A 23,743-nucleotide genomic window follows, 5' to 3' on the forward strand; every position below is an offset into this window, starting at 1 on the left:
AATTTATAATCATGAACAAATAATTCTGTGTAAAAATGGTGTTTGATAGAGAAGATTGTTAAATTTGAAGTAATGGTTTTAGGGTTAAATATGGACATCGTATTAGATGTTCTTGAGAGTGATTATAAAAAGTCGAATACAGATGTAGTTATCTGGTTATAGGTGTCTCAGATATCGGTTATATCTCTTATTCAGTCGGTTCCTTAAATGGACAGTGCCACTTAGAATTATCCTTCAGTTCTAGATTCACTTAATCGATTCTGTCGATATACTGGTAGTTGTGGGATGAATCCATCCACAGTATATGTGTTTGAACAATGATAGCTCCATTAGTAGGCTGCATGTATGGTGGTGTGTTCAGAAAGATGTGCCTACTTTCTGGTCATTTACTTTGCTCTGGGGATTGACTGACACAACATTACGTGGTGAACATGACGAGACGGAGGAATTGTAGAGAGTTGCCGAACCACTAGTTTTTTGTGGGTGTCCGAGAGCGACCTTCCATGTTTAGCAGGTGAAAGGTGAGAGTCAACCTGGAAAAACACGAGCAATGACCCTAACTGAGTACGGAGCTTGAACACTGCAAAGACGTGTAGGCTGCTAGAATGAAAACAACATGACATTGAGCTTCGTGACATAAGTTGCTAACAACTGTGAAAATCCCTCTTTAACCATACTTGCCATGACGTAAAAGTAGTTTAAACATTGAGGATGACCCGACAGATCAAATGTGCGTGTATATTTGGATTGTTTTAGAAAAGAACTTTTATAGTAGACGAAATAGATATTAATTTTTCAAACAATCCTAACCTGGTTACTATACTGTATTTCAATATGACTCCTGATGATCACTGTCTCCCATGCTGCTAAGTCAAGTTTTTAAATGAAACGTCTTTTGCAGTTTAAACACTTTATTGAGTCATCTTATACTATGAACAGAAATAAGAAGTCTTCAATGGTTTGGTTAGTGTAACTTCCCATTTCTTCTTTGCAATGTAACTTTCTGTATTGTCAATCCCTTTAACAAAAACCTTAAATTTACAAATTCTGGTGTTTTTGACAACTGCATACACAGATTAGTTTTTTTTACCAGCAAAATAAAACAAATGAGTAACATCAGGCTCTCTTAAAAAAAATATATCCAGGTTCCAACAACCTTGGAGCTTCAAAATGTGAACAATGTGGAAAAATCGGCGAAGCAGATATTATCAGGTCTCTTATAAACTGCGCATAGAGTTGAGTCAGTTCTTGAGGGGAGAGGCATCTTATAGAGTTGTGTTAATGTATTTTGAGAAAACGTCTACTGAAATTCTCCTAATTTTCAACCGATTTTAAGTTTAAAAAATGACCAATAAATACTTGCTCAATCATCTATAAGTGAATCAAAGGTTTCCTTACAAAAACATAACATTCAGGTGATATGAAATAATGTTTCAAAATACTTCGGGTATTTTTTATTTTCAATCACCTGATGTCACGTCTTGGTCAGACCCTTGACGTACATATTTCATTCTTTTGGACATTGTTTTTCGTTTACACCCCTTCTGTACCACTATACATATTGTCCAATGTTTGTGTGTAAATATGTGTTACTGTCATATGTACGTTGAAATCCTTATTCTCAGGGGCGGACGTCCGGGCATTTTCACCGGCTGACAACTATAGGTTTCTTAATCAGTTGTCTGTATGTGTAATTTAAACACTTTAGTAAAAGAACGCATATATTAAATATAAACAGGGTAGGAAAGCTTCGTCCATTTCTTTCTTAAACCAACTCGGAAACTGTCCGCATGTTATCAATTCAAAATGTTTTAATCCGTTAAACTTAGCTACAAATGGAAATTAATAACAAGGGAATCGATAGATCACAATAATAAGTTTACTGGGCATGCGTATTTGTTTGAGATGACGTCTCTGTTGGGTTGTCAGTAGTGTGCATGTGCGGACTTTCTTTTCAAGATGACCGTGTCAAGGGTTATGATACCGATCGCCTGGATGATTTTTGTCAAGCCTGTAAACTTGACCGATCGTATTTAACGAGGTAATGACTGTGATCTATCTATCTCCCGTTAACGGAGACCCATAGCTGCGTGTATCGCCAACTTCAATCCAAACACGTTTAGTCAACTCAAAATATATTTAGGTAGGCATAACTATTGTAATTGGACTTGGTCTTCAATGAAATGTTATATCAAGCAGACCAGTGAAAGTAGCTTTTCTTGTCACCAACTTCAATGTCCGGTAACATATTTTGTAAAAAACCCCAGCAACGGTCACTACGACTAGTGAGTAAGCTAGTGTTCACTGTGTGAGTGAGTACCATAGACCCTCTAAAAGTATGTTGTGAGCATGACACCTAAACTGGCCTAGCTGTGAAACAATTGGAAAAATAGTTTTGGGAAAGGTGGGGGTGAACGCGAAATCACCACAGACTGGTCTTATTTGCAGCAAATCTGTTGCTATTATTTATTCATGATATGCAGTGTCATCACTGAACGGATACAGAAAAGGAGTGGGGGTGAACATTGTAGGTCTTCTGTGCAGATCGCGCTTCACTGTACCCCAGGCGAGATAAAGCTACACGCATGCTACTTCTCTCCATTAGAATAATTTGTACGGAACGTTATAAATAGTAATTCGTTTGTTATGATTGACGATCGAGAAACTTGAAGAAAAGTGAAGTCTTCAGGTACAAAGGTTAACTAGATATAGTTTAAAGGTCAAATTACTTTGATTGGATAACGTTCTTGCCTGTCATTCTGCTCACTAACATAAAACTAGTTTGAAAACACACTAGTTCCTGCTTTCACCACAGAGGGCGCGGCAAAAACGTCCAGTCTGGGTGATTTTGCGGTTACAGGGGATTTCGCGTTAACACCTCCATTTCGCTATTTTTTTTATTTAATTTCAAATTTAAAAAGAAATAAATCGCCCAGACCTACATGACACCCGAAAAGCCTAATAACACTGGCGGATCCAGAAATTCGGTAAGGGGCCCGCTCCTATTGACGTGGGCTGGGTTTGTCGTTTTTTTGCGGGCTGAAGGGCGATATTTGCTGATAATAGCGATATTAGCTTCATTTCCTTTGGAAACGAACCTGGATTTGTGCGTCGGTAGAGGGCGCACTTAAATAAACATGTTCAGAGCATGCCTTAGAATCTGTCGAATCCATTACTGTCATTTGTGGTTATACCACCAAATGTGTATTTAAACCATCGATGGTCTCACGTAGCAAAATATTGATATGGATGACAGGACCATGCTTCCTGGGGGCGATAAAACAATCTTCATTTGTTACCTCTTACAATGTTCATGACCATACAGGAAATGCAAATATTGTGATCGTATTCGTTTTCTGTTCTACGTGAGTAAATACTGAACAGAGTCAAAGACGTGCATCACTAATCTAGACTATAAGTCGTTTATTTTTAATTTACTTTAAAATTATATTATGACACCTCGATGTGATCATTTATGTAGTATTTGGAATGGGTCCCAATACGTGTTACACCACCGGTAGTTCCATGTGCAACAGAGCTGAAATGGAATAACAAGCAAGATGATATAAATGTTAAAGGCGGCAGTCGTCGCGCCGCGTCCTGTTCGATATGAGACTCATAGCGACGTAAACAACGCGTGTAAAATGCATTGTTTATTTACATGAAATTCGAACACGCGCTGCGCGACGACCACCGCGCTTTAATATTTGTAGGGTGGCGGTCATCGCGCAATGCGCGTTCTATTTTCATGTAAACAAACAGTGTATTTCGCACGCGTTGTATACGCTGCTATGAGTCCAAAATCGATCAGAACGGGCACCGCCCTTTAAATAAGTATTGATACACCATGCATAAATACGAATATGCAAAGCAGGATAATTAATCCAGAACTAAAATGCCTTGGTTTTGAACGGTATTTACCCAAATACATATCCTAATAAACGGATACTTTTAATTCTAAATTCCTAACGACTACTACCCATGTTTCGTCAATAATATTGTGATAACGTACCTGCTACGGCTGATTGAAAAGCGGCGTTGTAATCACACGCTACTTCATTCTTAACATAATCTTTTCTGTTATCAATGTAGTTATCTTGAATGTCAGGCCCACCAACCAGCGCTCCTTGCAGCACATTAGGGTTCACATCGGCTGAGTTGAGAGCAACACTCCCACACTTTACCTCCGTACATGAACTGATGAAACAACAGTCAACATACGATAATGTGTCAGATCTTACAAACTATTGTTTTGACAGTCTCATAGCCTAGTCTATCAATTCAACTTTGCCAAAGTTCTAAAAGCGATTTTGTCTAAGTTTCGATGAAGACGATGGTGCCACACGTGCAGTAGGATATACTCATTTTTTTAATCTCCCGATTTCACTTCTTGGTTGCATGCAATTACCATAACTTGTACTCGACTGTGTAAATTCCCCGTGAATTTGGTTGTCAATGGGATGACGTTATTTCTACTATGCAAATGTATTTTAGAAAAGAGAGTAGTGGTGTAGTTTAGGCTTCACATCTACAAAATCTGTTCATTACCTTGCCCTGTGGTGGGGGGATTGGGGAGGGTTAACTCCAAACCCGACAACAAAACTTCTACCACTGTCGCCAAGCATGTAGTCTATTTGTTGCTTTCCCCAGTCCTTGTATCTGATAGCTCGTATGCCGCTGTCAGCTGCGAACAGAGATAACATGGCAGTGGCCGCTGAAATATAAAATATGCATCTTTAATAACTGATACCAACTACTTGATATCAAAAAAAACTATTGTAGAATGTCAGATTAGTTTACATTGAAAACATTGATTAACCAATGCAGAACTTTATGGAAAATGTTTACGTGACACTTGGGTAGTATTGGTAATTTATTAATTGGCATAACTTTGGGGAAACATGTACCATAAAATACACATATTGTGTTTTTTTCACTAAACTATCTATAACAATATTTTCTTCCATATGAAAATTGTGAGAGAACACATTTCACGTAAAGTGTTTAAACTAACACAACCAAGACGTTATACACGAATCCATAGTTTCCTCTACTGAATGCAAATAATTGTAATATTGATTATTGATCACGTGTTTTGTTTCCTGGTGACATTTGTGATGTAGATCAGAAATCATAATCCTGATAGTCTGTGACAAAATTCAGGCTGTGCGACAAGATACTACGATAAGAGTTATACAATTTTCATGTCCAGGAGTAAAAAAATGTTAATTAAGGTTTTATTTTTAAATGGAAAAATGTGTGATAATTAATTAATCAACAACGTTTTCGAGTATAAGATTAAAGCCTCGTGCCAAGGAATGGTACGTAATTTGCCAGGAGTCGGCACTTTGAAACAGAGATGTAAATCCGAGTATTACCTGCGAATCGCAACGGACCCCAGTCGCTACGGAAAGCAAGACCTAAAGGAGTGTGCGGGAAGTCATTCTCTGGTAACCAACCATTGAGGAATTTTTTCAACTTCTTGGCATAGGTAGAATTTCGAGTAATTTCGAACATGAGCAGCTGTCAATGGAATATGATCAAATTTGAATTAATGACACCAAATACTGAAATAATGCCGTTGCAATTACCATGGTTCATGATAGAATTAATTGATATAACAGAACTTTTAACATTCTTAATGGCAATTGTGCTAATAACACATGTGACTTATCGGTGTAAATATTAAATGTTATCAATATTATGGTTTCGTGTAAATCTTGTACAATAATTTCACTTAGAAATAGTGTGCGTGTTTTACTCTTTATACACGCCGATTGTAAAGATTGTCTCTCTTTCTACAAATTTTAAAAGATTATCATCCACATTGACTACTCAATTATAATAATGGTCTACACTATTATTTGTACTGAAATTAATTCATGTCGTAAATGAAGCTGTCTCACATATAAGTAAAATGGGATGTATCAATTGTTTCACTTTAAATTACGCCGGATATACACAGAATAAAACAGGTGCGCGTTTGTAGAGCTGTAATATTACGTTCCCAGACGTTATCAATTTATAGGAACTCCGATGTTGGTTAGACTCTTCAATACCAGAATATTCACCAAGAAACCACACATTAAACAGTGACGGAGGTGTTTCAAATTAGGAATTAACATGTTAACAAGTCTTGATGTAAACTGGCGTAGATAAATTATGGACCTGGACAACAATAGCACGTAATTTGTAATACTATGCGTTTCAATAAACTGTATTGTCCATGTAACCTAATACCAACACAATATGTATACAAAAATATGTTTTGTATAACTCACATTGACGCCGGCATTCTTTGTTCCCCAGGAAAATGACCATGGGACCCCCTCTGAATCGATGTATGTTGTATGCATGCTCTCGGCTTCTGCTTTCCACGCGAGATCCCCAGTAGCATAAAATATCCAGGCTGCAGCCCAGGCCAGTTCATCCCCATAACTCTTCGAGCTGTGTGAAGTGTAAAAAATAGGTGACAACTATTAATAATATGAAATGCCCCGAAACAGTGTTATAGCTTAGTTTGACAGGGCTTGACTACAGGCAATTTATTAGGCAACACTCACGCATTCAAGCAAATAAAATACACTTTAAGAAGGATTGGGAGTATTTGATTCCGCTGAACATCACTTGATGTAAATAATCCACAGATGAACAAATATTTTATTTGCAAAAACATGGTCACGCAATTGTTGATAGATAATTTCATTATTGCGTGTTATTTTGGCACCTAGTATTTCAGGATTCAACATTCAGGATTCCCATATTGACAAAAAAACGTGCAGATACCGAAGAAACTTCCTCACTGTTCTCATTGATATTAATAACAATTCTTGAAATTGTCAAGGAAAGTACACTCGGTACTTACGTATAGTATTCGGATGAGTATATACCAGGATAATTGTTAGCCAACTTATAAAGATCGGTAGCATGTGTCAGTAACTCTGTTGAATAAGCATCATCTGTAGAGAAGAAACACCCGAGAATCATACATACATATTGCTAAACATACATCAAAGACGATATACCAATGCTGCACAGATTAACCTTTACGAAATATATACTACGTAATTGGTTTTATTGTATAAATATCATTAAATATTTTTAGTACCTACTCCCTGGAATACCATAGATGCAGCCGCCAATGCAGCCGCTGTCTCGCCAGCAACATCTGAACCAGGGTTTGAAGGGTTGACGACGGAAGGCGGGCGTGGCATTTCCATGTCCTCGGGTCGGATCCAGTATGAGTGATCGATGGCTCCGTCTCCGACCTAAATACATTAATAATGTAAAGGGTAAATAAGACAACCTCTACCAAATCCAATCCTATTATGATATACATAGAAGTACAAAGTGACTAACTTATATTTAGAGCAATATATTGAACTAATAACATTTCGAGTGAATTGTATTCCCTGTGAACTGGAATACAGTGTTCATGTATGCACCAGTACCGTTGGTTCCAACTGGATTTACCTGCATGTACAGTTCATTTGGAGAAGGATGAGCTTTTATAAAATAATCAGTAGCCCATTTGATTGTGCTGTACATGTTATCCAGCTCGCCAGCGGCTTCATATGCATCTTTGTAACGCAGTAATCCCCATGTCAAAACTGTGGTTGTGTACGCCATTGGAAAACCAAACTTAACATGATCACCGGCTGTGCAAAAAAAAAAAAAAAAAAAAAAGATCATCCAAATAAGTTTTTATCTAAGCCTGAAAATGCACAAATTCACACATTCACCGGTAAGCGCTAGAACCACTTTTTAAAGCTATACTAATTCATTCCTCGGCGATATCCATTTTACTAAAAAAAAATTACCAACCAAGCTAAAAAATGATGTAGGTTATAAATATAAATGACATCCCTTTTGGAACGAATTTATCATTAGTCACAGACATCTCTTCAATGTGTTATTGTTATGCTTGTCTACATGTGGAAAATATGTAGCTTATCTAGACTGGGAGTGTAATTTTATGTTGTCTTATATTGATTAAATCCCAAAAGAACTGTTATATACACTTTGAAAATTTTAAATTGCTAAGCGATATTAATAATATTTAATAATGTTAAGAATGCAATTTCAGGGCGACGTTTTAATATTTATAATTTGCCATAGTGTCGAGTATTTCAAAATACAGAATAAACTACTTCAAACACGTTAACATATGCGACTTATAAATTGTTATGATAAATTTAATATAAACACGATTTAAACGGTTTTACCCTTACCATCGTAGTAACCTCCAGTCAAATTTTCGCCGTACAATCCACAGTCGTAAAGAGCTGAATCACCTCTCCAGGATACACGATTATCCGCAGGAAGTGGTCCTGATCTCTGCGCCTCATAGAATAGAATGGACTTGTGAAGAACCTCTCCATAGTCATACATAGATCTTCCTTTGGGTGAAGAGGGTAATAACAAAATTAGTAAAGATGCAGATATTACAATATATGTGGGGTTGTCGTTTTCAGTTGTTGCTACTCGCAACTTATATATATCTATAAAAAAAATTAAAGATTTATTTATGCAAAGTTTACAACACGTGCTAGGCTAAATCTCGTCCTGCATTCAAAATAGAAAATATAGAAGAAAGTTAACGAAGAAGTTTTTTTTTGACTTGGTAAGTGTACATTTAGTTTAAATACTGATATATTGTACTAGTGCGTCTATGGTATACGGTACATGAGAAGGGTGTAAATAACAATTTTGAGGTAGGGCTATGTTTTCAATTTTTCAGCATCGTATATATTATATGGGTTGTGAATACGGTCATGTTTGTACATTGGTTGCATGTACTTAACAGTCTATGCAAATGTGGCATATTTCTTTAATCAGGACAGAGCATATCTCTCGGAAGGAAACGTAAGGAACGAGATGGCAGAAAGATACCTAAATTACAAAACATAGATGATTATAATTACATGAAATGTTTGTTTGTGAATATCTCTGTTTTAGTTCTTCGGCAGAGTGTTTAACACTTCGTGTATTTAAAGTGTACATAATATTGGATTCAATTAATAAAATAGAACACGGGTTAAATATGTGATACTATCGTGATTGTGGCCTAGTGAATTGCACTATCGAACTATGTGTAAATCAACTTACTATGAACATCTCTGCGGTCTTCAGTTAAATCATCATCATCATCTTCGTAGATTTTTTTATCAGGGCTTTCCAAGTCTGGTATTGCTGGTCTTGGTGGGGGGTCGAATTCCCATGGGTATTCTTCTCGCATGTCATCTAAATTTGCATGGACACTATTAGTGTAAACACTGCAAGGAAGCAGAATTAAAAGAAAGGCGATCGGTACCATGTTTAAATCAAAGTTTAGTTGTAAAAATGAAACAGACGATCAGAAGTTGATCTGTGCGGCGCGCAGGCTTCTCTTTGCGTATACCGTGATCGGTCTGCCTTGCTCCCATTTTAAAGTAACTCTCTCCGTAGGGGTTAAAATCACAAAAAATCAGCATAGGAGCAAGCGTAACACTGTAATTGATAACATATCATTCAGCTAAACATTAAAGCTGAATAAAATAACTGAAATATAAAAAAAATATATTTTTTATCGGCTCTTGACGTGTCAACATTTTACTCACTTAGTCGATTACAATAGTCCACAGCGTCCCGCAACACAGCAAGCATCCTTGTTCAGATCACAGATTTAAAAATACTTTTAACGATAGACGATTAGCATGTGGTAATCGGAAACCAGCCCATAAAACTAATGAACAATCGTCATGCCCGACTATCTCTCTTGTAATAATACAATTTCTGCTGCGTATACGATAAATGAGGTAATAAAACATGCAATCGAATAAAACGTTCGTATGAAAAATTAGGTATTGTAAATTGCATACTATGGCTTTGTGGTGATTGAAAATGGTTTATTACAATATCTGAAAGAAACAGAAAACCGTAATCGCGACTGGGTATGCGTGATCAATTGAGAATTCAATACCAGAGATAGTCGGCCAGATTTGAATGAATGAATGAATGAATGAATGAATGAATGAATGAATGAATGAATGGATGAATGAATGAATGAATGAATGAATACAATTGGGAGGGATAAACAAATTTCCAATATAAGTACCAATTATAAATAAGTAACATACAATTTTCAATTTGTATATGTATTCTTTGTTTTCAGAATGTTGGTTAAATTTAAATTTATTTCAATCAACAAACTCTGAAAATCACAACACAATACAACACATACAACATAAAGCACAACACACACAAATAGTATTATATGCGTGGTAGACGTACAAACGTGTTAGTAATAAAAAAACCAATGTCCCCAAATTAACACGGCTCCACTAATGACGTACAGACTAACGTGTTTAATTTCAACATAGACTCAGCCATACAAAGGGAAATGACCATTTTAGTTGTCGTATTCAACGTTTGTTTTTAGGATGTCACACTTTTAGCTAATCGACTGTTTACCCGGTACCATTATTATTTATGTTCCAGTAATTGCATGGACTTTCCATCACGTTATGCATGTATTCACAACTTCTTTACAAGTATATCCAAATCTAGCTGTTCACCGCGGGCTTCAAATGGTAAACAGCATGTAACACGTAGATTTTGCTCCCTGTAGTAATACCCTATGGGTGATTAGTTGTCTACCTGATAACTTTCATTATAATATAATACCAGGCAACATACAAAGACAACCAATTTGTTTTATACATTTTTTATTTAATCTTTTAAATAATTTATGATTGACGCTTTTTCAATCTTTTTTAAATTTAAACACAAGAATCCCTTCATCTATCTATCCACCTACGTCAAGCACATCACCCCCGTCCGCCCGTCTGTCCTTTGCAATTTAATCAAATAATTAAATCGCTAATTCTCAGCACGTATAATGACCGGATTACACTACGCAACTCGTGAGGCAAAGCGCAAATTAATATGCGTTACCTTGGTGGGCAAGGTAACGTCGCCAGTAAAAGCGTTATATTATTTTTCACAGGCAACAAGTTACATGCCGCCACATTGAGTCATTTTGTGTATTCGTTAGTTTCATTGCCTTGCATCATGCGTTGCTCTACACACAGCCTCGTAAATCATCTTTACTAACGCGGCTTTTACGACTTTAGCTAAACCACTTACAATACATCCATAGTGTGCAATTTATATTATGTAGTATTTCATCAGAAAATGTTTGATTAGATGTTTTATTTCTTCATTTATCTAATACTCAACATAACTTGGCAATATTACAAAGAAGACTCTCGAGTGTTAAGAATCTTCATCAATTTTACGCTTTGCGTTGAATGTAATGTTTCAATCGGAAGTGGTAGTTTAGTGCTTGGTAGTTATATGTCATGTGTGCACCGTTGTATTCGTAAGTAAAAAAAAAACGAACAGGCTGATAAAGCTAGAATCCGTTCTAAATAACATTAACCCGTCTGTTCACTGCTATTGTTGTGGTTTACAATCCTGCAGTGGGAACTGTTTAACAAAAGAGATCCAGGAAGAAAGATCTTATAATATTTCATTCAGATTTCATTCGCATTGCTTTTTATGTTTGGAGATCTATACATCATACCTAATTTTCCACAGACTTTTGCGGCTTCGATGAGTTAGGTTATAGCCATGCACTCCACGTTTTTAGAACTTTACACTCAAGCACGCAGCAATATTCAATTCATATGTACACACCCACAAAAGGAACACATATATTAGAACAGATTATTATGCAAAGTGCCTAATTACTAAGCGTGGATTAGTGTCAAAATTGTGTTCGTAAACTTATCTTATATAACTTAGTGACGTCACGTTACAAATCTTGGCACGTGCCGAGAGTGGAGATCGAGTGCACGTAAGGAAAAAAACCCGATCTCGGTCCAGATAGAGGGTCGGGATCGAGATTTGCTGCCCGAACATCCGGCACGAATCGAAATAACGCCCTCCGTGAATTTATTTAATTTTACATATACTGATTCTCACTCGTATCACATGTCAATGGCGTGAAGTACATCTATGATCGAATGCTGTAGAAATGAATGCAGAACGTGATCGGCGACGCATATTTAGGAGTTTCTGCAACCGGTTTCGTCTTGCAATGCTCTATTGAAGTAAAAAATAACTATTCTATGAATTATCCTATGCCCTTCATGTACACGTTTACTCATAATAAATCCCATAACAGCAATTAGATATGATTTCAATGAAATGATTATTATGACCACCATACGCATATGGTTGGGTCAAAGAACAGATCGATGAAAGAGGGCCTGATTTCGGCACGGGTCGAATGGGATCCTACTAACGTGAATGCAACTGCTGTAATCCCTCTGCACTGAAGGATTGAAAATGTCGGCACGTGCCGCGATACCCCAACATAAACGTAGTAATTGTCTACAAACAGACGTTCATGAACGGAATCGATATACATGTACATTTTAACATTTTTTAACAAAATATAATGACTGAGTACATGTTGTTTAAGTTTAAATTAGAACGAATATTACAATTGCCATAGCCGTCTCTAATCACACGTATACGTATTTGTTCAAACGCCACATTTATAGCCCCGTGTTCGATATGAGACCTATGTGAAGTGAACGAGGTAGCGTGAAATTCTTATTCTGTTTACATGAAATTTGGACGTATACTGCACGACGACTGTCGGAATTCAAGAACGCTATTATTATATTAATGTAGCTCAAATGCAAATAATGGACACACAACGTTTTTCGTTGTGAGAGGTTAAATGACATCGCAGCGTAAACAAACACTCTCGTCATAAAAAAACAATCGTCCCATATTTGTATTCCAAAGTACGTATAGTTAAAAGTAGGTCAGCGAAAAGCATACGACCTTCCGGCCAAAGGTGAGCTATATACTCGGTATTTATTTACTTCCGGTGCCACGCTAGAACTGGATTCGTCACCTGAGATGTAACACACTGTGCTGGCCTGTCTGCTATAGGTAAGTGTGTCATTAAAGACGGGTGCAATAAGCGTTAATACCGTGTATGTAGTATTGAGCTGCAGTGCCACGGAACTAACGAGACCTCCGTACTCAGTGAGGGCAAGCGAGGATTTCTGCAAATCGAACTTGTTGTTCTCTGGTATGTTATCATCATACTTTTGATATTTCATTCAAAAATTGTTCAGGGTCAGAGAGACTGGACGTTAATTACTAGTGGGCGGTGTCGGGGATGGGGGGGCACTTATTTCCATTTGCAAGTTTGGTTGTGAGTCACATTTTTTAAGGCATTCAAAAGGGTAGGCATATGTATTGATGGTAGTACATTTACAGTTGGTCAAATAGAAATAAACCGTTTTCTCTGTGAAATAAAATATCATCTTAATTATTTTTGCCAAAACCAAAGAACACAGCTCGCTGATAAAATTCATTATTGTAAAAAATATTGAATGCACTTGGCACATTAATTCCATCAACTTATGCTCATTTAAAGTAAGAAAATATTTCGTTTTGAAATGAGTTAAGTTAAAATACAGTTTGTACTAGTAATACAGATTTTAGCTTAATATGATTTTAAGTCCTTTCACATATTCTTCTCATAGTGTGGAGGGAACAGGAATGTAAAACAATTTATTTTTACACATTTGTTCTCAATTTTTGATTCAATTTATTTAGATATATTTCAGTCTCTATTAGTTTTAAAATAAAAATAATATAGAGCATTGCGATTTATATACTTTTGCTGAAAGTGTAATAGTTCCCCCAAGTGTGTTGAAATAATAATTACTCATTTCATGCTAATTAGTTATTAAAAGAAGCAGTCATTGTACTATTATTGGTCTTGTAATTCTATCTGTTATGTAGATTCTGACTTATGCTCATTTGAAAATATATCTCGTGCTAATTTGGTTCTAGCTTTCAAAAAACTATCAATGGAATTTGAAAGAAAGAACTGTCTAGCCCATACGACAGTGAAATACCCATTGCTAGAGCGGTGCTTATAAACGTATTTATAACAAAAATGTTAAAGCCGATCATCATTGTCTACGTCCATAATACGCGCATGCCTTCACGTAACATGGCAACTGAAACCACCCACATATTCAAAGTAAGGCGCTTGCTGATTGGATAATGTTGAACTATCTCATTAACGTTAACTAAAACTGACGATGATGTCACCATATCATTTCGAGATTGGTTAATTTGAATTCTAACATTTATATTTAAATAAGATATTATTAAAATATATTTCTGATGAAGCTGATTTATAATGGCAACAAGAGCGTTCTGTGTACCTTGGAATTTGTCACAATGAGTGTTTCCTAATTACCCTAAAACAAATTAGCATTGATTTGTTTAGTAAAACATGATTGACATGAATATTCATATATGGATATTGATGCAAATATTATTGAGAATGAGTCTACATTTTCCTGCTTAACATTTGGAGAGGGTTTAAGATTTTGGGGTCATGTGGTGTAGGAGTATCACACGATTCCAGCCACTGGCTTTCTCAATTTCCTTTCCCCCAAATCCACTGTAATTTGCACAAAGGCTAACCGACCCTACGATTATATACTACGCTGTTATGAATACGCAAACCAGTACAGTCAAAATGCTCCCCATGACAGAATGAATTATGTTTACTTTTGCAGCGCAGCTTATTTACACAAGTGTCATGTATTCATCAGAAGACGATGAGACAGAGCCACTGATATCACGCCCTGTTCGAAAATGGCCGATTATCACGGTAGAACCGATAGTATTGTTGTTTATGTTTGGAAAGGGGGTTTATACAACCTCATATCCACAATACATCCGATCACGCATCGCGGAGGAATACGAAGTCAATGGGTTGGACACCACCAACGGAACTTGTTACGCCAACAAAAGTTCCCCGGAGTACATAATGCAAGAACAAATACAAAAACAAGCGACGATGTGGACTTTGTACCTCACAGCAACATCTCAATTCATAGCGATGTTTGTTGCAACCATACTGGGTGCGTATAGTGATAAAGCTGGACGAAAGATTCCTTTAATGTTACCGCCTGTTGGCGCTGCCTTAAATGGTCTGAATTACCTTATCGTCATATACCTGCATTTACCGTTGTGGACTCTTTTCGTTGGAGCGGCGTTACAGGGACTTGGAGGTGAACACACAACTGAGATTGCAACGTGCTGCTCATACATCGCCGACATCACAACCAAGCATCAACGAACTTTTAGAATGGTTGTACTAGAGGTGGTATTTTCGTTTGCATTCGGCGGAGCACAACTTTGTGCTGGTTATGCCATACATATATACGGCTACCAGGCTGCCTTCTGGCTACACATCTCCGTCTCATCCGCTGCATTTTTCTACGTCGTGTTTTTTGTAAGAGAAAGTTTGAAAGTTGAAGATACAAGTAATACATCCATATTGACGTTTGACCACTTCAAACAGATTGCACTTTTGTTCAAGAATAAACGATCAGGACTACGTCTACAGGTGGTTATTCTTATTGTAGTATTATTCATCCAACTTCTGTCTCAGAGTGCATGCAATGGTCTGTACGTGCTCTATTGTATGGATTATCCCTTCTGTTGGTCTTCTGTAATGATTGGTTATTTCAGTGCGGCTAGGGTGGCTCTACGTGGTCCAGGTAATCAATATATCAATACCTTCCTATATGCACGCCCTCTAGCGATTTAGCGGTTCCTGTGACGTATCATATTACTTACACCTACATACAGGAGCGCCATGTTGACGTCACAGAAGCGCTTCATCGCTGGAGGGTAATGGTTAGAAATTGAATTCACTCTTATACACGGATTATGTTGATATTTTAATAAAAATTAAACATCACACAATATCCTCAATGATACAAATCTCACATTTAAAGGGCGGTGGTCGTCGCGCCACGTTCCATTAGATATGGGACTCATAGCGACGTATACAACGCGTGTAAAATACATTGTTAGTTTACATGAAATTCGAACACGCGGTGCGCGACGACCACCGGGCTTTAACTGTTCTATTCTCGCGCTTTTCTACTTATTTATTTAATTAAGTGTTTTCATCATTCATTCATTTTCATATTTTTGTTCAATGCAGGTGTATTTATAGGTGGAAAGCTGATCGCAAGATGTTTATCTGATTTTGGTATGATTTATGTAAGTTCCATATCGTACACATCGAGTTTGTTATTGTCAGCATTTGCATTCAACGATATCATGATGTTTATGGGTAAGTATTTTACAAGATGAATTAACTAACCAATTTCTCCAATAAAAAGGCAGAATGACGTCTTCATATATCACGTTTGCTGATTCAGTTTATGAACCACTGTGACTTCCACTGTCCCCCCCAAAAAAGTCATAGACATGACACAGCTCCCTTCGAGCAGATGTAAATACATCGAATCATGCATTTTGAAATGAAAATAATGCAAATATGCCTGATGTACCAGGTATATGTAAGTTTCGATGCAATAATTAATATAATAAGTCTAGACATGTCACAGATGTGGCTCCGGAATGCTCTGGTTAAAACACAAAAAATGGACAACAGTTACAAATAAATTAACAATTTATTCATTTATTAGACTTGGTTCCAGAATGACATACATATTTATTGTAATAAATTATTTACTTTAAAAGGATCGCCAGTGGGCTATCATAAATTGAATCACGAACCAAATGCATTTGTGTCAAGTTTTCTTGCAATCTGTTAACAAATATATGGTTTGAGTACAGTGTATTTTAAAACACTTTGTAGCTAGAAGACACGGCTTATATGAAGGGTATAATCATTTGGCAACAATGTTAACATTTATTCATAACAATTCCTTAACAGTTCCAGTCGTGGCTGCTTTGTCGTCATTGACTATCCCTGTTATACGATCAAGACTGTCCAGGATAGTGGAACCCACGGAACAAGGTAACACCTCATTGTTTTATGTTGACATATATATGACCACCACTATGATACATCAAATTTGTAGACACAAGAAAATAGTAGTATCTATGTTGATCATCAGTTTCTAACGTGACTATAAGAAAAGAATAATATAATATGTAGCAGGAAATGCCTGACGAGCAGTGCAGCCGTGTAGTTTATTTGCTAATAATAGAACTGACGTAATTTTAGAACGTCGAAGCGCATGGACTATGGAAGGCGAAATTCAAAATGGCACCACGGACGATTCGTGTGTCGCCGCTGCTAACAATTTCCTATCATTTAACAACATTCTGGAGATGTTTTATCATGAACGAGCAGTTTCGCTTCACATAACAACAAACAACAGCGGCGTCCACTGACCGGAAGTGAACCGTTTTCAAACTCTTACTCTTCTATTATATATGCACATGTCATCTATAGAACTCGCTTCGACCACTCTCGCCGCGCTCGCTATTATAAGAATAAGTTAGTTCGATACGTGAAGCAGAATATGATTACTCTTTTCGAAACACCTGGTATGATTTGTGACATACTGCATGAACTGGGGTTTATATTGAGTTCACTATGCTTGTCGAGCTATTGAAGGCAGATTTATATGTGCAAATAAATGACATTGTTTTTCGTTACTTGATACACATGGCCGATAAATACCGTGTTACATCCACTGCTGATTGATCACTCAATTGATCATTCAATTATTTCTATTTTTCAGGTGTTCTATTTGCTTGCCTTGGTTGCATAGAGAGCGTTGCCAACTTCGTATCGCCTGTTACATTTAATGCTATTTATGCAGCAACTCTGGAGCTCTTCAGTGGATTCGTTTTCACAGTGTTGGCCGCCATTGCTGTTATCAACATGATGCTAACAGGGTGAGTGGGAATACAGTCATATTAACACTAAATATATGGATCCAGTGTTCCAGAGAAACCAGAACTTTAATTGCATATTGTGTATGACATGGTGGGAGTGTAAAAATCATTTGCAATCTCAGCAGTCGCTGGCTTGTTAGCTGATGTATATATCTGGTCACGTCGCTTATGTGTGGTCTTCGAATACGAACACAATGTTCAGCACCACCAATGTTACCTTGCATTAAATGTACACTTCAATTGACCTCCCTGTGATAACGCATGTTGAATACGAAAAAAAAGGCCCGAAGCATGCGCACAGCGTACACGATATGCTAATAACTTTGACGAGGTTATGACGTGAAAATACCTAATGAATATTATTTTAAAGTGCAACTATTAATAGAAAGTATTTATTATGAAACACCAGAATCACATATTCGTTCTTGACCTCCACTCTATTGTCTATTGTGTTTATTTGAAAACTGTACACGCTATCTATCATGCTACACTGGTCACCAAGTGCCTGCACTTTTTATAATGTTCGTCGGCGTGAACGTTGGCAAGTCTAAATAGGTTTCGATTGTATACAGCGCCACCAGTGTCATGTGTCCAAGATCTAAACGATAATGATAAACAACTTATAGATATCTTTGGATAGCACGGTGTTTGCGTCAGTATTCTCACTAATTGCATCGCAGACTGTGGTGGACGTTTGTGTTAACGGAAATGTTCGGTGTACTCGCACTAAAACAAGCAATTTCGAAGACAGTAAAAAACAGGTCAAGACGAGTACTAACCATTTTTGAAGGCTCACTCACTCACCCACTCACTCACTCACTAACACACTCACTCACTCACTCACTCACTCACTCACTCACTCACTCACTCACTCACTCACTCACTCACTCACTCACCCACCCACCCAAGCACTCATTTACATTATTTTTGTGTGAACATCTCGCAATTCACGTAACGTCAAATGAAATCGTCATCGAAATCTTCGATTAATAAATTTATGGATGTAATTATAGGGAATTAATTATTAAATATAGAATATTTTCTTTTCAGGTTCACGCACAGACAAGACGCTATGAGGACCAAGTCACTAAAGACTAGAATTGTGGATGCTATTATAAACTGAAAATCTTGCAACAGAAATTGTTTTTATGTTTGTTTCTAAAGTGCGTTTATGGTGTTTAATTGATGGACCCAATCAAATATGTTATAACTCGTAAAACCATGTAACTGATCAACATTTTTTTTCTCATAATAAACTGAAAGGGCGATGGTAGTTGCTCTGTGCGTGTTCGAATTTCATGTAAACAAACAATGTATTTTACACGCGTTGTATACGTCGTTATGAGTCCCATATCGAACAGAACGCTACTACTGCAAGTAGGCACGCGCACTCACTCACTCACTCACTCACTCACTCACTCACTCACTCACTCACTCACTCTCCCACTCACTCACTCACTCACTCACTCACTCACTCACTCACTCCCAAGGCCCTGGTAAGTCTATGAGAATTATATATATATTTTTTAAATTTCGAATTCTACAAAGCTTTAAAATGACAATATTCAAAGGTTCAGAAACATTTATGTTATCGTGAACATATCCCTTGTTCCATTGTAAGAGTTTTGTTAATTTTATTTCTCCGTGTGGTTCAAGGCTTCACAATAATTATCCAATTTCTAGATAAAATAGAAGTAATTACAACAAATTAGAACAGATTATTGTTGATTATAAAATAAACAATGAAAATCCATTATTTGCTATGTCATCCGAAACCGGGATAATATTTTACCCGGATATTTACATTCATGCTTCAAGCATATGTTATGAATCAATATAATTCAAATCGGAAATTAGGCAATTACATATATTTATTTATAAAGACAAGTGATGTAAATTATTTTACTTAGCAGACATTAACAGACTCGCTACACAGTGTAATTGTTCCTATTTCATCATGCACCGTGGCATTATCTGCTCATGGCTATTAATGTATTACTGTTCCATTCTGGCAGCCTCGTCGTATGCCGTAAGTAATGTGTTTATTATTAACTTTCACAAAATAAACACGCGTAATTATTAGATGTTTTCAGAAATTTGATTAAGAGCTGTGGTCATAAAAAAGATTTACCTTAGAGTCCGATGAAATGCAATATTTTTAGTATATTGTAGAGAAGCCTGCCAACAATTGCAAAAATGTGTTCCGATCATGGGAAAGATTGATTCTTACGTATTTTCAAGAATGTGTAAATTCAAATAGAGTCGATGTTTATTTAAAATGTGTTTAATATACATTGACTTATAGGAGTTCATCTCAGTTGACGAAGAAGACATAGTCAGTTTGGCGTTGGGTGACAATATCTTCGAAGGTAATTCTTAAAAAGTGTTTGCATATTTGCAATCGGCAACGCGTCGTTTGAGTAATTCTGTTAAATTATTTTTCCGTGCTTTTCTTTCGCAGCCGGAATGCCAGCTGGTCGTAATGGTCTTCATTGCGCACAAAAAGTTATTTTGTCGATTTCAATTGATAGAATAATTTAACCTTATTATGTGTTATTGACGTTTGGTGCCTTCTTCCAAGCACATAAATCAATGGTATATCTGATATGTTAGACAACTAAACATCCAATCACACGGTGAAATACAATTGATATTAGTAACTCTTAATACTTCCATGAATCCTATCCATGAAGTATCCATGTCCTAACAGTAGGTATAAAATCGTACAACTACTGTACCCAGTAGAAATCAAATTTATTGTTCTATTTTACCACATTGTTATTTTCGAACATAACGACTGCAGAAAACCTTGAAGTAGGAAATAAGCTTTGAAACGTTCTCTAAAGGATAACGCATATTGTAATGGGTAAACCGAATTGACACGACGAAGACGTTAACAGATGTCATGTTAAGCCTTTCTTATCTTGGTCGGAAAATTGACTGACATTAGCAATAGTCAGAATATAAAACAGACACAATTAACACAATTATACTGACACATATTAATTAACTATCCCGATTCGCACGTGTCATAGCAACTCATATCTTCTACATTTACAGGTATTTGTCCGAGGAATCAAGTATTATGTAACGTGATATTTGATCAATGTGCTGGCGAAGACACTGGGTGTATTAGTATTACAGCGTGTTTACAAAATACATGTATGAACTGTAATGTCCATGGGTCTGGGAATAATCGTTGGAAAAACTCAATATGCAGATCAAGTCAGGCTTTCCAGCAATTGCTTGAACAAGGTATGATTTAAGTGCTATTTTTTAATAATCCCGTTGCGCTCGAGACGTGAATTATTATGTCATTTTACAAACTGATGTTAAAATAATATTTATAGTAGGATATGGGCCGCTTGTCACGTGATTGGATATAACGATACTTTAATTGTATGCGGAAACGGTGGGCACTGACATCGACATATGATTTGTTATACAGGGGCAGTTAACACTGGCGGAGCGAGAAAAGAAAGTCTACAGGAAACGTATATGCTGTTATACTACGACGTTCAACGTAAGTGAGATTTATTTTGTAGCGCCTGCTCATAATTGTAGTTATAACAACGCAGTACAGGACAAATATCTCTAAACGCTAGTCACTCTCGTCATTAATTATGATCTGTATTTCAGTTTGTGAAGACGGTTCCATACTTTGCAATGGCGAGTGTGTACATGCAAATAACGTATGTAAAGCCAGATGTAATTGTATACCACCGCAGTTGAGGTCCAGGCTCCGTACACGTAAGTAACCAATGATGTGTGGTTTATTTAAATATAAGTGTCAAATCATTAGAATAATTATCCTTGCAGTTGACATACAAGCATGCATTGGTAATATTTTCTTTTATCTCTTAAACAAATTACAAACATCAATTTATAAGTTAAGATTTTTTAAAATAGAATATGTTCATACATCATGTATTACTCACAATTGCGTATCAAACATCAATAACAGTTTTTTCTTTTTGAACAGGTTCCACAAGGGACATGTCAGTCAAATCGTAAGCAATGGAATAAAATGGAACATTGAAATATGTTGATATCATTTTACCATATGTGTAAACAATGTTATGTGAGAATTTAACAATTCTAGTTTTCGTATTTAGTGTACAGTGGCGAAAAAAATGAACATCGTACCATCGTTTCTTTTTTTTGCTGGTGTCACATCGCTAAAATGATTAAATATTATTATTTATATTTAGAATTAAATAAAAATGTTTATGAACCATAAGAAAACTGTATGCACTTTTATTCGCGGGACCACACCATCCACGTTCGCGTTCTAATCAAGAACGTGTGCATTTCACAAAGGGTGGTAACATATATGTTGAGAACGTCGCACCCGATGGTGTGTTAAGATAACTGTGTGCCATTCTTAGGTGAACCAAGACGAATACAACTTATTTATCAGTAAGACAAAACAGTGCACTACGAAGGAATAAAATGAAAGCTAGCGAGCTGATATTTTATACCTATGCAACACATAAACATATTATGAGTAATATCGATACTTGCCGTTAGTGTAAGTGCCCTCACAATATCGGCCAGATTCTGACTTTGCAATACGTATACGTCATATGGTGGGAGGAGCAGCCTAGGCCTCGCTCCACACATTTTTCTGATAATATTGCTCGTTTTTTTAAAATTAAAGCTAAAATTAAATGGCGTATGCGACTCGGATCTGCAAAAGTATGTAACGTTTTCGGGATCTAAGTTTATCCAAGAAAGTTTGTATAGCTTCCGGGGTATGAGTTCATGTGATAATTAGCCTGTCTTCTGATTGGTTGAAAAATATTAGACATGTCGATCATCGCAAGCCCGAAGCTGGCCGGTAATGTGAGGGCGCTTACACTAACGGCAAGTCTGTTGGGATTTCGCGGTCACAAGACTTTCGCGTTCATTTGATCGAGAGTGCAATACGCTACTGGAACTCTTGAATTTGTTTGATTGACATTGTTGAATTATCGAAATGACAATATTCTTAAAATGACACACAGACGTACATGAATGCCCTTTCTTGTTACCATGGATACATGTAGGTAACAACAAGTCATATGCTGTATAGCACAATAGCATGGCATTTCAGCTATATCATATAAAATGAAAACCTTCTACCTGCATTGTTTCCTTTGAACAAAAATTAGAAAATGTTAAAAAGCAACATCAATTATTTTTATTAAAGTAAGGTAACATAATTTATTCTGTATATTATGTCGCCCAACAATGTCGAGATATATGCTAAACTATTAATATTTATCAGTTACTACAGCCACTCCATTATTCATCACATTAAAATGTTGCAGATTGAGACATTGAATACCCTTGTCAATGGGCCTGTGCTAGGTTAGTAACCACTTGGCGATACAGTGATCATGCTAATAATGTCGTATACATATCATTGTTCTTACCAGATTTGTTTTTCTTCAAAACATCTATAGGACTACCTACATTTATACAAAATAAATAATTTCTAAAATGCAGTTATATGAAAATAAATTATAATTGTTAAGAAAAGTACCATCTTAATATTGTTCATGGATTCTCAGTGAGATGCATGGTCGTTTCAGTGTTATCGCTTTGAAATTATTAAGAGTTCCAGTAGCGCATTGCACTCTCGTTATACTTGCTTGCAGTCTTTTGCATTCTTCGTTATTTCTCGCTGTTATCAAATCGATTGCCATAGCTCACTCCAGTATTTCACATTTAGCCATGGCCAACTTAACACAAACGGATGAACACATACAAACACGCGCCAGAAATGGTATATGCAACTGTTCCATCTCAATAGACACAATGCGGTGTTATAGGTCGTTGTTTTATAGAACAGTTACCCAATGAATAATTACACCAAAATGAACCATATATCTTGTGCTGACAGCTTATATATATTTGCAAAAACACATAATCTTCAAATATAATGACCATAAAACCATAAAACTATTATCTCTGTGTATTACATGGGATAATTATA

General features: G+C 36.5%; 3 protein-coding genes across 3 annotated transcripts; 2 read left to right on the forward strand and 1 right to left on the reverse strand.

Moving 5' to 3' along the window:
• Window positions 1–3,395: 3,395 nt before the first annotated feature.
• LOC100368289 (uncharacterized) lies at window positions 3,396–9,316 on the reverse strand. The gene is made up of 10 exons (XM_002737066.3): window positions 9,109–9,316; window positions 8,232–8,399; window positions 7,474–7,658; window positions 7,109–7,268; window positions 6,866–6,959; window positions 6,282–6,447; window positions 5,379–5,523; window positions 4,549–4,714; window positions 4,013–4,197; window positions 3,396–3,538 (listed from the first exon to the last, which is right to left on the reverse strand). Exons 1-10 carry the CDS (start codon window positions 9,314–9,316, stop codon window positions 3,507–3,509), a joined length of 1,509 nt encoding a protein of 502 aa, XP_002737112.3. The 3' UTR covers window positions 3,396–3,506.
• Window positions 9,317–14,629: 5,313 nt separating this feature from the next.
• Window positions 14,630–19,036, forward strand: LOC102808063 (lysosomal proton-coupled steroid conjugate and bile acid symporter SLC46A3-like). Its single transcript, XM_085495026.1, has 5 exons — window positions 14,630–15,596; window positions 16,049–16,180; window positions 16,790–16,873; window positions 17,607–17,763; window positions 18,814–19,036. The coding sequence occupies exons 1-5, from the start codon at window positions 14,630–14,632 to the stop codon at window positions 18,884–18,886; spliced, it is 1,413 nt and encodes a 470-aa protein (XP_085351152.1). The 3' UTR covers window positions 18,887–19,036.
• A 625-nt stretch (window positions 19,037–19,661) lies between these two features.
• LOC144356500 (uncharacterized) lies at window positions 19,662–22,008 on the forward strand. Its single transcript, XM_078011191.2, has 6 exons — window positions 19,662–19,792; window positions 20,069–20,132; window positions 20,824–21,018; window positions 21,212–21,286; window positions 21,403–21,513; window positions 21,746–22,008. The coding sequence occupies exons 1-6, from the start codon at window positions 19,721–19,723 to the stop codon at window positions 21,775–21,777; spliced, it is 549 nt and encodes a 182-aa protein (XP_077867317.2). The 5' UTR covers window positions 19,662–19,720; the 3' UTR covers window positions 21,778–22,008.
• The last annotated feature ends 1,735 nt before the right edge of the window (window positions 22,009–23,743 follow it).

This window comes from Saccoglossus kowalevskii, chromosome 21 (assembly GCF_978046115.1).
Source record: "Saccoglossus kowalevskii chromosome 21, keSacKowa6.1, whole genome shotgun sequence".
NCBI lineage: Eukaryota > Metazoa > Hemichordata > Enteropneusta > Harrimaniidae > Saccoglossus > Saccoglossus kowalevskii.

What these genes read in the sequence shown, in the direction of transcription:
- LOC100368289 (XM_002737066.3), bottom strand. Translation starts at nt 9,316, where the DNA reads ATGGTACCGATCGCCTTTCTTTTAATTCTGCTTCCTTGCAGTGTTTAC. An exon ending in TATGGTATTCCAGGGAGTAG is followed by an intron (nt 6,960 to 7,108) that starts GTACTAAAAATA and finishes TCTTCTCTACAG; the next exon opens with ATGATGCTTATTCAACAGAG. An exon ending in TCCCCCCACCACAGGGCAAG is followed by an intron (nt 4,198 to 4,548) that starts GTAATGAACAGA and finishes TTGTTTCATCAG; the next exon opens with TTCATGTACGGAGGTAAAGT.
- LOC102808063 (XM_085495026.1), top strand. Translation starts at nt 14,630, where the DNA reads ATGTATTCATCAGAAGACGATGAGACAGAGCCACTGATATCACGCCCT. An exon ending in CGATATCATGATGTTTATGG is followed by an intron (nt 16,181 to 16,789) that starts GTAAGTATTTTA and finishes ATTCCTTAACAG; the next exon opens with TTCCAGTCGTGGCTGCTTTG. An exon ending in ATCAACATGATGCTAACAGG is followed by an intron (nt 17,764 to 18,813) that starts GTGAGTGGGAAT and finishes TTTTCTTTTCAG; the next exon opens with GTTCACGCACAGACAAGACG.
- LOC144356500 (XM_078011191.2), top strand. Translation starts at nt 19,721, where the DNA reads ATGCACCGTGGCATTATCTGCTCATGGCTATTAATGTATTACTGTTCC. An exon ending in GGGTGACAATATCTTCGAAG is followed by an intron (nt 20,133 to 20,823) that starts GTAATTCTTAAA and finishes CTACATTTACAG; the next exon opens with GTATTTGTCCGAGGAATCAA. An exon ending in GAGGTCCAGGCTCCGTACAC is followed by an intron (nt 21,514 to 21,745) that starts GTAAGTAACCAA and finishes CTTTTTGAACAG; the next exon opens with GTTCCACAAGGGACATGTCA.